Genomic DNA, 12,338 nt, shown 5'->3' on the forward strand with positions numbered 1-12,338 from the left:
TAAAAGAAATGAGAAAAAATTGATAGAGAAACACAGAAAAAGAAAATAAAACAATTCCACAGGGACATGGGAAACTTCAAAAATAATTCAATTTACTTAATGCAAAACGCTAGTAGGGAGCAGAGGGATGTGGATGAGAAGGCTGATCTAGCACCACTGCCATTGAGAATGGTTCCAAATAATGGGGTAGAAGATGATTTGTCAGCACCAAAATGGACTGCCATCCCCCAACCCTTCACCCAACGAGGTAGAGGAGGCCGAAGAGGGAGGAGAGGGAGAAGAAATAATAAAAATGAAGATAATTGATATTTCAATCAGCCGTATCCTCAGAAGACTTCTAGGCCCCATTCAGGGCTCCCTACTAATAATTATTATACAAATAATGATAATAGGGATCATTATAGAGCACAACCTATTAATATTAGGGAACAAAAGTATAGGAACCCATGGACCAATCACCATCAGTATTCTGATGATAGAGATCAATGGAGTCCATCCCCCTTCTAATCAATATGAAATGTTACACCACTGGAACACCAATACCTCAAAACCAGCAAGGAGGAGGGGGAGGGGTGGGCAGAGAGGAAGAGGAGGGACCCAGTGGAAATTTCACGCCCCCAAAGATGACACAATACCCCAGGGAGCGAGGAGGTGGGATTCACCCCAATAGGAAAGACCCCACAGCCCCTTACCAGTAATAAGAACACAGGATATAGAGGCTGTAGAGGGTGGTGAAGAGTCCAAAAAAAGAAGGGAGATGGATTAGAAAGATTTATAATTTACCAAACATCCAACTCAACCATAAAGAAATGAAGATTGTAAACGCCGGACTCAAACGTGCCGCCAATAAAGAGATGAACAAATGTGGTGTTTATATAGATGTGCAGAAATATAGAAGAGAAATAAAGATGAAAAGATACTTCTTAGGAATCCAATGGGATCCAAGGAATAGAATTGATCACACAACCAGAGGGGGCGATAGTGGGCTAAACAAGAAATCTTTATTTAATCCTCCAAACGTTCCAATAAACATCGGGAGGTTTTTATACAAATGGTATTAAAGGATGTAGATAAATTGGTACCTAGAAAGTGTGTTACCCCAAAATACATAGAGGAAGGTTTAACCCCTTCAGCCCCGGACCATTTCACTGGCCAATGACCACAGCACTTTCTGTGTTGCTTTAACTGACAATTGTGCGGTCATGTGACGCGGCTCCCAAAAAAAATGAACGTCCTTTTTTCCCCACAAATAGAACTTTCTTTTGGTGGTATTTGATCGCCTCTGTGGTTTTTATTTTTTGCGCTATAAACAAAAAAGTGCGACAATTTTGAAAACAAAACCATATTTTTTACTTTTTATTATAATAAATATCCCAAAAAAATGTATAAAATGGATTTTCTTCCTGAGTTTAGTTGGATATTTATTCTTCTACATGACAGAGAAATGAGAAATGATCAAACAATGGTAGAGATCTCTCCCTCAGCACTCACAGTATAATATCTACAAAGCTGCTACTATAATAGGAAAACAATACATCAGAAAATGTCTCCAAATATAAATATATAAAACACTAATAGAGCTTATAAAATCCAAGAGTCCTCAGACTTGATGCTCCGTGTAGATTTGATAAAATAGGAAGTAAAATGTAAGAAAAGAGATGAAAGGTGATCCTCTCCAGAAGATAAGAATTAGAGGTGAGTTATAATTCATGGATCCAGACGATTGACCGTCTCCGTGACACTTGTATGACCATCCCCCAAAGGAAGGTCACTGACCAGATATTAGGGGATATACGGCGTATCTCTGGGTGTGGCTCTGGGAATCTTCCTCCAATAGGAAGGTGTGTGGATGTCAGGTGGTTATAATCAGCAATCACTGAATCTTCCCATCTATATGTCGCTCGTTATAAGCGGAGAAAAGAGGTTCTCATAACGTAATCCAATTCATCAATAAGGTGTGTTTATCCCGTAGCTCCTCCTAGATGTCCACTTACTATAACAACAGATGATAAAATCATGAATAGAATTATAATGAAGCCCCTCCCTCTGATATACTTCTATATACCTCTATATACCTTTATATACCTCTATATACCTCTATACCACTACAGCGAGGATTCCGGTTGAGGCCAACTGGAGAGCCGGCAGGGTGATTCGGTGGTGTGGGTCACTGCATGGTCACGCCCTGATGCATTTCCTCATTGCTTTCATCAGAGGGCGTGGCCACAAAACGCACCTCCCAACCTTTTATACACATACGGAAAGACGGACATTAACCCGCCGTGTGTTCATGTCTCTGTTGAGCGGCTCTCACCTCCCATCCAGCTGCACTCTCCAGCTATCCTGTATTCTCATAAGGGCTGCACTGCATTCTACAATCAATATGAGCATTTCAACAATTCAAAAATCCAAGCACACCTTCTATATCCAACCAGGGATATCATTAAACATTATATATTCAACACGATCTACATCACATTTGTCACCATCTAATAAATCACCCCGCAGATCGGGATCTTGCTTGATTGCACTGTGTATGGCAGAAGAAACAACGGCTTAACAGCCAAGGTGATAATGCAAATCGCGATGTAAACGACCCTCCCCAATGTGTGCTTCATTTATAACATATTAATATCACAATAAACAAATACTGGTAAATTGTGCAAATCAATAGTTTAATATAAGTGGTCATATTCCATACTAAATTGGATGCATGAAGATCACATATGCCACTAAGGCTAGGTCTCCACCACTGCAACCCCAAAGTTGCAAAGACTTTGCCGCAACTTTACCGCAATTTTTGCTGCAATTTTTATGCAACTTGACCAAAATTGCCCCAATCAAAATTGTCCCAACCTATTGCCCCTATCAAAACTGCCCCATCAAAACGGTCCCATCACATTGCCCCCATCAAAACTACTCCATCCTATTGCCCCATCAAAATTTACCCATTATACAGCACCATTCTATTGCCCCCATCAAAACTGCCCCTTCAAAACTGCACCATCATATTGCCCCATCAAAACTGCACCATCATATTGACCCCATAAAGTTGCCCCATTAAAACTACCCCATACTATTGCCCCCATCAAAATTGTCCCATTATACTGCCACCATCAAATTGCCCCCATACAAATGGCCCCCATCAAAATGGCCCCATGAAAATTTCTCCATCAAACTGCCAACATCAAAATTGCCCCATCACAATTGCCCATCATATTGCCACCATTAAAATTGCCCCATGAAAACTGCCCCGTCTTATTGCCCCATCAAATTGTGCCATCTTATTGCCCTCATTAAATTGCCTCATACAAAATGTCCCCGTCAAATTTCCCCATCAAAATTTTCCCATCAAAACTACCCATCCTATTGCCCCATTATGCTGCCACCATCAAAACTGTCCCATCAAAATTACCCCATCAAAACTGCCCGATCCTATTGCCCCATCAAAACTGCCCCATTACAATTTCCCCATTATAATGCCACAATCAAAATTGCCCCATTAATTGCCCCATCAAAACTGTCTCATAAAATTTGACCCTTCAAAATGGCCCCATCAAAATTGAGCCACCATATTGCCCCCATCAAAACTGCCCCATCCTATTGCCCCATCAAATGTTGCCATCTTATTGCCCCATCAAAATTGCCCCATCATATTGCAATATCAAACTTGCCCCATCAAAACTGCCCCATCAAATTTGCCCCTTCAAAATGGCCCCATCAAAATTGAGCCATCATATTGCCCCCATCAAAACTGCCCCATCCTATTGCCCCATAAAATGTTGCCATCTTATTGCCCCCATCAAAATTGACCCATTATACTGTCACAATCAAAATGTCTCCATCAAAACTGCCCCATCAAATTGCCCCATCAAATTTTCCCCTGAAAACTACCCCATCCTATTGTGCCCATCAAAATTGTCCCATTATACTGCCACCATCAAAAGTGCCCCATCATATTGCCCCCATCAAAACTGCCCCATCATATTGCCCCCATCAAAACTGCCCCATCTTATTGCCCCATCATATTTCCCCATCAAAATCACTGCATCAAAACTGCCCCATCAAAACTGCCCCCTTTAAAATTGCCCCATCAAAATTACCCCCATCAAAACTGCCCCATCACAATTGCCCCATTATACTGCCACAATCAAAATTGCCCCATCAAAACTGCCTCATCAAAATTGCCCTATAAAAATTGCCCCATCAAAACTACCACCATCAAAATTGCCCCAACAAAACTATCCCATCCTATTGCCCCATGTTATTTCCCCATCAAAATTTCCCTATTATACTGCCACAATCAAAATTGCCCCATTACACTGCCCCATCTTATTGCCCCATCATATTTCCCATCAAAATTGTCCCATCAAAACTGCTCGATCAAAACTGCCCCATCCTTTTGCCCCCATCAAAGCCTTAACAGAAAGGACAGCCAGACAATAAGTATTTCTAGACAGGGGTCAGTTCAGCCATGGCAGCCCTGTAACAGCACAGAGCCTTTTACTTTATATGACCAGCCCCTCCCCCTCCCCAGTATGTGTGAGCATTTCCCCACCTCCATGGGACTACAAACTCCAGCATAGTAGTCTGTGCTCTTATTTCTCTGCGGCTCCCTAGCGCCCCCCCCACACAGTGTGACTGAGAAGGATGACTGCACATACACAGCCACTGCCAGAGTCTGTGCCCCCTCCCTTCTTATCAGAGGCAGGGGGCGACTGTTAGATATCATGGGGCCCCCTACAGCCTACCTGATGGGGCCCATGACCCCACCCCTGGGCCCATCCCTGACCCGCCCCCAACCTCATAAAAGAGTTCAGCTGTCTTCCAGTGATATTTATCATCCTTGTGATACGTTGGGCAGTGACATATCCTATGGAGAAAGCTGGGAGCAGCCAGGGAAATGCAGAACTGATAGTGGAAGTGATGAGATCTTCATGGCCTCAGTTGTCACAGAGGAGAGGGAGAAACTGACGTTCCTCCTTCTCTGTGTGCTGCCAATCCCACCAGATGGAATGGGAGAGACTGGGAGAACGGGGGAGGGGAGAACGGGGGAGGGGAGAACGGGGGAGGGGAGAGCGGGGGAGGGGGGCTGAACGCAGCAGGGATCATATTTGCTGTGCAAAACACTTCATGGCCACAGCATCTTCGGCTGATTTTCAAAATAAGGGGAAGTGGTCGGGGATGGTAAAAAGACAAGCGTGACGTTTTTACCTCCCTCCCAAACACAAGTGTGAGGGCACATTCACACAGGGCACCGGCACCCATGTCTCATGTAGAGACTTTTACCGGCACAGTGCTGTGTACATCCTCATGCCGATCTTCCATTTCTATTAGGACACGCACCCTGGGGACACTGACATGGGGACGCACACAACACTGCACTGGTAAAAGTCTGTGCATGGCAGATGGGTGTCTGTGCCCTGTGTGAATGAGCCCTAAATGAGTGCCAAGGATGCATTTCACCGCCCATCATCATCACCATGAGAATTACACACACAGTGCAGGTCATGTGACTTAAAGCACCTGTAATGTGTGACTATCATGATAATCATTGGAATATATAGCAGCCAAATGTCATCAATATGATCAATGAAGATGATCAGATTTAGCTGTGTATAATTCAGTCATGGGCAACAAGCCATGGCATGGGGGGAGGGGGTGGAGTCTGGACTGTACCTTTGGAGAGAAAAATAATCCTCTGAAGTCTTAATGGGTCCCACTTCAGTTCCCTCGCTCAGTGGAAACAGTGCGCTGTGCTCTTACTTTCTGTGTTCAATTCTGTGATACAATTTAATTATAATTCTTTTAGTTATTGATGATGATTAAGAATTAAAAATCAGTGAAATTTACTGTTATTTTGATCCTGTACAATAAAATATAAGACCTCCCGGGGTCACCTTCATCCTCCGATCTTCTCTCCAGGCATGGGAGACGGGGCAGGTTCTACGCAGGGAAGTGGATTCCATTGTTGAGCGGATGAAGATGATTATTCTTTCCCTGAATGACGCTCGGAGGTTGTCCAAGGAGGTCGGACTTGTGACGGATGTAAGTGAAGATGGGGGGTGTTAGAAAACGGGTGATACTATATCCCACAGCAGGGGGAGAAATGTGGTCACCTGACTTACAGACTAAATAGAAGGGGTATCGATTGAAAAAAGATGGACACCAAAATAAAAATAAGAAGTTTCACATTGGTCAGGAGATGTGTGATCGTGGGAGACAATCTATCACTGGATGCTCCAACAAAGCCGCCATAACCGTGTCATTGTTCCTTTACATTGCAGAGTGTGGACAGCGCCTCCATGCGCCAGTGGCAGATGAAGGAACTACAGGCGTCTCTCAAGGCTTTGCAATGATCGACCAACATAGCTGTGTGGAAGGCGATAGGGAGAAAGGTAAAGAAGGGGCGGGACTTTCTTACACATGGCGATAGGGAGACGGGTATAGGAGGGGTGGAGCTATCTTACACATTACTAATGGGAGATGACAAGCAGGTGGAATCATTGGCCCTAGGTGGGCCCCTGGCTGGTGTGCTTTATCTCTCCAGGGGCCTCAGCTGTTCTGATGACCCTTCCATTACCACTGGATTTTCTCTGTCAAGGAAAACAAAATCTGTATTTATTTCTTCTTCTTTGAAGGGCCCAATCATTTATAGACTGTTGGGTTATACTGCCGCCCAATAGGACACTGGCAAACAAACTGTGGCCCAGTATAGCCCCTCCTACTCCCACTCCTACTCCCAGTATGCCTTAGTTTTCTGGGAGTATACAGGAGGCGGGTTGCCATCCTCCCTGCACAAGGAGACCCCACCTCACCCGTTACCATCCTTTCCTGAGAAAACCTTGCCGGATACCATCCTCCCCTCCCAAGAACACACCTCACCTGTCACCGTCCTCCTTGCCTGATACCACACCTCACTCAATACCATCCCCCCACCAAAGAAGACCCCCACCTCACCTAACACCATCCCCTGCACCTGAGGAGACCCCATCTCACCCAATACTATCCCCTCCACCTGAGGAGACCCCAACTCACCCAATTCTGTCCTGCCTGCATGAGTAGACCCCCACATCACCCGTTACTGTCCTCCCTGCATGAGGAGACCCCACTTCACCCGTTATCATCCTCCTCCCCAGAGGAGACCTCACCTGATACCCTCCCCTTCACCTGAGAAGACCCCACCTCACCTAATACCATCCCCTCCACCTGAGGAGACCCCCACCTCACCTAATACCATCCCCTCCACCTTGTGTATGATATCTGTCAGTCTCTTATTCCAACTGTCCACAGCACAGATATCTCTTCCCTATTCCTACCTATAGCATTGGCTGAAGCTCTGACAGACTCATATTTCCATAGAAGGGGAAGGTTCTTCACCAGAGACCTCAGGAGATTCCTGCTTCTCCTGCCTGTACCTACCTTCTTACTACCCATAGCAAGGTGTGATTGGACTGGGCTGTAATTTCTTCACCTACCAGTAGGTGTCCTCAATGCTCCACCTGCAACCCCTGCATTCTGTACATCCAACTTGGGGCTTTTATATAGAAAACATGCATACATTTTATGGTACAAATGTTATGTCATATATACAGTATATGGTAGGAACATATTATGTGGTAAATATAGAGAGGCAGAGAGAAGAGAGTGCAAGGAAAGGACAGAATGCAGAGAGGGGGAAGAGGGGTGAGAGAGAGGGGGAAGGGAGAGGAAAGAGGGGGGAATGGAGAGGAGAGAGGGGGGAATGGAGAGGAGAGAGGGGGGAAGGTAGAGGAGAGAGGGGGGAAGGTAGAGGAGAGAGGGGGGTGGATAGGGGAGAGAGAGGGGGAAGGGAAAGGTAGAAGGCAGATAAAAAGAGAAGGGAGAGGGGAAAGGGGAGGAGAGAGAGTTAAGGTAGAGGTGAGGGGGAGGGAGAGGGGGAGGAAGAGGTGAGAGGGGGAAGGGAGAAGTGAGAGGGGGAAGGGAGAGGTGAGATGGGGGAAGGGAGAGGTGAGAGGGGGAAGGGAGAGGTGAGGGGGAAGGGAGAGGTGAGAGGGTATCGGCTGTGGAGAACAAGATAAGAAATTGGTAATAATCAGAGAATCGCAGAATAAGGTTAATAAAATATACAAAACTTTATTGATGAGTAAAAACCCTCAATGGGGTAAATCTATAGAGAATAACACCTTCCAATAACTAGGTAATAATATTGGTGGCCCAATAATCAATCGGGATAATCGCATCCCTTTGGGTAATGATCCATGACATGAAATCCTCCGGGAATAATACATGATCCTCATATACAATATATCAGACATGAAATGTAATCAGAACAATCGGTGGATAAATCCATTTAGATGATATAATAAAAATTGAAGCAAGTTGTCAGTGAAAGGCGAAGCGGCTGAACGGACTCGGCACAATGAAATCTTAGGAGCCGTGTTGGCAGAGAGTCATGCAGAGCAGAGATGGGGGAGTTGGCAGAAGTAAAGATGAACTTGGGATGACTTGGCTAAGCTTGTCATTCAGGGGGATAAAGTTCTGGTTGTGGAAGAAAAACTCTGATATAAGGCAGCAGAGAGCCGGCTATGAGATCTCCGTCTCTCCTTGGGATTGCTGATGGATCGATTTCTGTTCTTATACAAGATAATGTCAGAAACATGGAGAAAGACATTGCAGAGAGAGACACTGGGAGCCGGGAATGCCGTATATGTTAGATAGAGCCGCATCACTTTATTACATCCAAGGAGAGGAGAGAGAGTGCAGGGAGAGGAGAATGGAGGATGGAGAGGAGTATGGAGGACGGAGAGGAGAGATTATGGAGAGATTATGGAGAGGAGTATGGGGGATGGAGAGGAGTTTGGATGACGGAGAGGAGTATGGAGAATGGAGAGGAGTGGGGAGGATGGAGAAGAGTGGGGAGGATGGAGAGGAGTATGGAGGATGGAGAGTAGTATAGAGGACTGAGAGGAGTAGGGATGATGGAGAGCAGTATGGAGGATGGAGAGCAATATGGATGACGGAGAGGAGTATGGAGGATGGAGAATTGAGCGGAGGATGGAAAGGAGTGGGGAGGATGGAGAGGAGTATGGAGGATGGAGAGGAGTATGGAGAGTAGTATAGAGGACGGAGAGGAGTATGGATGATGGAGAGGAGTATAGAGGATGGAAAGGAGGATGGAGAGTAGTATGGAGGATGGAGAGTAGTATGGAGGATGGAGAGGAGTGGGAAGGATGGAGAGGAGGGTGGAGAGGAGTAGCAGTAAGAGGAAGATGCGGTCTCTTTCTCTGTATTAGTGATTGCTCCGGTCAGCTTTCATTAATGAGAAACTTTAAAAATTTAGAAAATGTATTTTTCCCGCCATGAATGAGTCTTAATAATGAGTTGGATCCTCATCACCATCATAGTAGTATTGATAATATTGGAAAGTGTGGAATCCTACAGAGGGGAGAAGAGGGAATTCACAATGGGAGGCGACCATTATATCCATGAAGAGTAGAAGACTTTCCTTTAGAGGGTTGCAGAGAAATCCGAGGTGTCGGTGAGGAGATCCTCTATACATGGAAGAGGTCCAGCAGACCCAACACCGGGACACAATCACCAGACACATCTCTAGCCGTCTACAAGAGATAATTGTACAATTACACGGAGATATTACATTGTATACATTCCATGAAATGTGTCATCAATACATATATATGTGAATGTGATGTGAATATCATTCCATGTTACACAGGGACTCGTCATATCAGTAATTTGGCTACTTTCCATCCACAGAAGAATTGGGATCATGTGACCTGAGGAAGATCTGCAGATCCCAATATCAGCAGCAGAGCCGACTGAGGAGACGATTGTATTCAGAATATTGAATGTCGGTCCCATTCCCATCCCTGGAACAGCCAGGACGGGTTTTATTATTTTCTGTTAGGAAGTGATCCAGATCTATAGAGAGGAGAAGCCGGAATCCAGGAACTGGACTGATCAGCACTAGAGATGGGCCAACAGTTCTATCCGAGCAAAAGTTCCCCCTGAACATCACCTGCTCGCCCGCTCGGCAAACACACACATTTGCGGTTAGTTCGGCGGAATGTTCACCCGCTGAGCGTCCCCACAATGCACTGTGAGCTTCGCACTGCATTCTAGAGGACCTAATTGGATGAAGCCAGTGGTCAGGTGCAATTAGCACTTTCAGGACCCTGATTGGACAAAGTTATGATGACTTTCTCCAACCAGGGCTCAGTGCTCATAGTCCCACCCCACACTATAAATGGTTCCTTCTTATAGGAAGCCTTTGCAGTGTTGGAGTGGAGATATATAGAGCCGGGCTCAGTTTACTACAGGTGAGTTAGTGTGTTCATTTATTGTGATTCTGAGTGTAGAGTGTGAGTATAGTGTAGTGTCAGTGTAGAGTGTTGGTGTATTATTAGTATAGTGTGTGAGTATGGTGTGTCAGTATAGTGTAGTGTGTGTGTAGAGTGTTAGTATACTGTTAGTATAGTGTGTGAGTATAGTGTAGTGTGTTGTGCAGTGAAGTGTTTAACACCACATTACATAACATTTAGTGCTGTATATCCTTCTTGGTTGCTGCATGTTTTTTTTTTTCCTGCCCCCTTTTTTTAAATTGTCAGCTGCAGTTTTTTCTGACTGTGACGTTGGTGTTCCCCCTTTTTTTATAGTTTTTACATTTCTGTCAGCGGAAGTCCTCAATTTAAAGTGCACCAAACACCACTTCTCATTGAATAAAGTGCATCCAATCACACATTTTCCGGTTTATAATAAGTTTGGGTAATAACCCCCCATCATGTCTGGGAGGACAACAAGGAGAGGCAGACATTCCCCATGGCACTGTGAGGGGTCCAGCAGCGTATGTGACCACAGGCAAAGGTGGATGTGGTCAGTCCTCAGGCAGGACATCATTTCCTCTGTTTAGTGATGGTGCCCGTGCTATCCAGCCACAGCATGCAGAGGAGGTGGTGGACTGGCTTACTAAACCCTCCTCATCCTTGGTCATCCTCCTCATTATCCTCATCCTCCGTCACCCTAGCAGAGACTAGTGCACAGTCCCCTGCAGTTGCCAGAGCAGCTTATTCTGCCTCCTTGTCCACATCTATTCCTGCCCTAGCCCCAGCATCAGGCATGCTCCTTGATGATGCACAGCCATTACTGGATTCAGATGTTGGTTCTGAGGTTGAGGTTGAGGAAGGCAGGAACATGAGCCTACAGAGAGGGGAGAACACTGGCACACAAATTGGCAGTCATGTTCCCCCAGCTGCAGCGTATTGCCAAGTTGTCTCTGGTGGTAATGAGGATGGAGGTGATGATGATGATGAGGTCACTGATGTGACTTGGGTGCCGGATAGAGCAGAGGAGGAAAGTGAGGGTGAGGCACAACCCCAACGAGACAGCCATCATGGAAGAGTAGAGAGCAGCCACCCTATTCCATCACATTGTGGAGCTGTCATCTCCCGGCCCACTTCCCACAGCTCAGATGTCTAGACTTTTTTTGCACATGTGCAGCCGATCGCACTGTTCCAATTTGCAAACTTTGTCTCAAGCACATTGAACATGGCAAAAACTCCAACCAGTTGGGTGCCACATGCTTGACAAGGCATTTAACCTTCCACCACTCAGCCCATTGCAAGAGCACCTAAAAGCCACACAAAAGGGGCACAAATCTGTCCCTCCTCCTCACCTCAGTCTGTCCCCGCTATGCCTCATGACCTCTCAGCAGCCTCCACTGACAGGGATGATATTATAGTGCAGGGTGTCCCAGGTCCTTGCAGCACATCTGCCAGCAGCACACCACCAGATGCAGAGTAGTAAGGCTTGCTCAAAGTGGTGCAAAAAATGTGTTATTTCCATCCAAAGTCTGCCAAAGAGACACCAGAATGTATCCAACAATCCTCTAATCTTGTTCCCAGTGCACTGCATTGTGACCTCATCATACAGACTGGCCCCCAAGCCGTTATTTATAAAAGAAAGCTTGCAGGAAAAAACTATTTAACCACTTTCAGACCGGACCATTTTGCTGGTCAAAGACCAGACCACTTTTTGCGATTCGGCACTGCGTCACTTTAACTGACAATTGCGCGGTCGTGCGACATGGCTCCCAAACAAAATTGACGTCCTTTTTTTCCCACAAATAGAGCTTTCTTTTGGTGGTATTTGATCACCCCTGCAGTTTTTATTTTTTGCGCTATAAACAAAAATAGAGCGACAATTTTGAAAAAAATGCATTATTTTTTACTTTTTGTTATAATAAATATCCCCCAAAAATATATATAAAAAAAAAAAATTTTCCCTCAGTTTAGGCTGATACATATTCTTCAACATATTTTTGGTATAAAAAAAATCGCAAT

The 12,338-nt window shown here is 45.3% G+C and overlaps 1 protein-coding gene across 3 annotated transcripts in view; it reads right to left on the bottom strand.

Annotated features, from left to right (window-relative positions):
- Window positions 1-8,090: 8,090 nt before the first annotated feature.
- Window positions 8,091-12,338, bottom strand: part of LOC143973897 (NACHT, LRR and PYD domains-containing protein 3-like) — a 140,785-nt gene continuing 136,537 nt past the window's right edge. For 2 of the 3 annotated variants that reach the window (XM_077474779.1, XM_077474776.1), the window contains one exon: window positions 8,091-9,599. In XM_077474779.1, the coding sequence (XP_077330905.1) occupies window positions 9,353-9,599 (247 nt within the window). In that variant the 3' untranslated portion in view covers window positions 8,091-9,352. The remainder of the gene's footprint in view (window positions 9,600-12,338) is intronic. The other variant, XM_077474778.1, reaches the window with a different exon arrangement.

Source organism: Lithobates pipiens, unplaced genomic scaffold (genome assembly GCF_037356315.1).
Source record: "Lithobates pipiens isolate NorthernLeopardFrog02 unplaced genomic scaffold, aLitPip1_a1.2 Scaffold_13, whole genome shotgun sequence".
NCBI classification, from domain to species: Eukaryota; Metazoa; Chordata; class Amphibia; order Anura; family Ranidae; genus Lithobates; species Lithobates pipiens.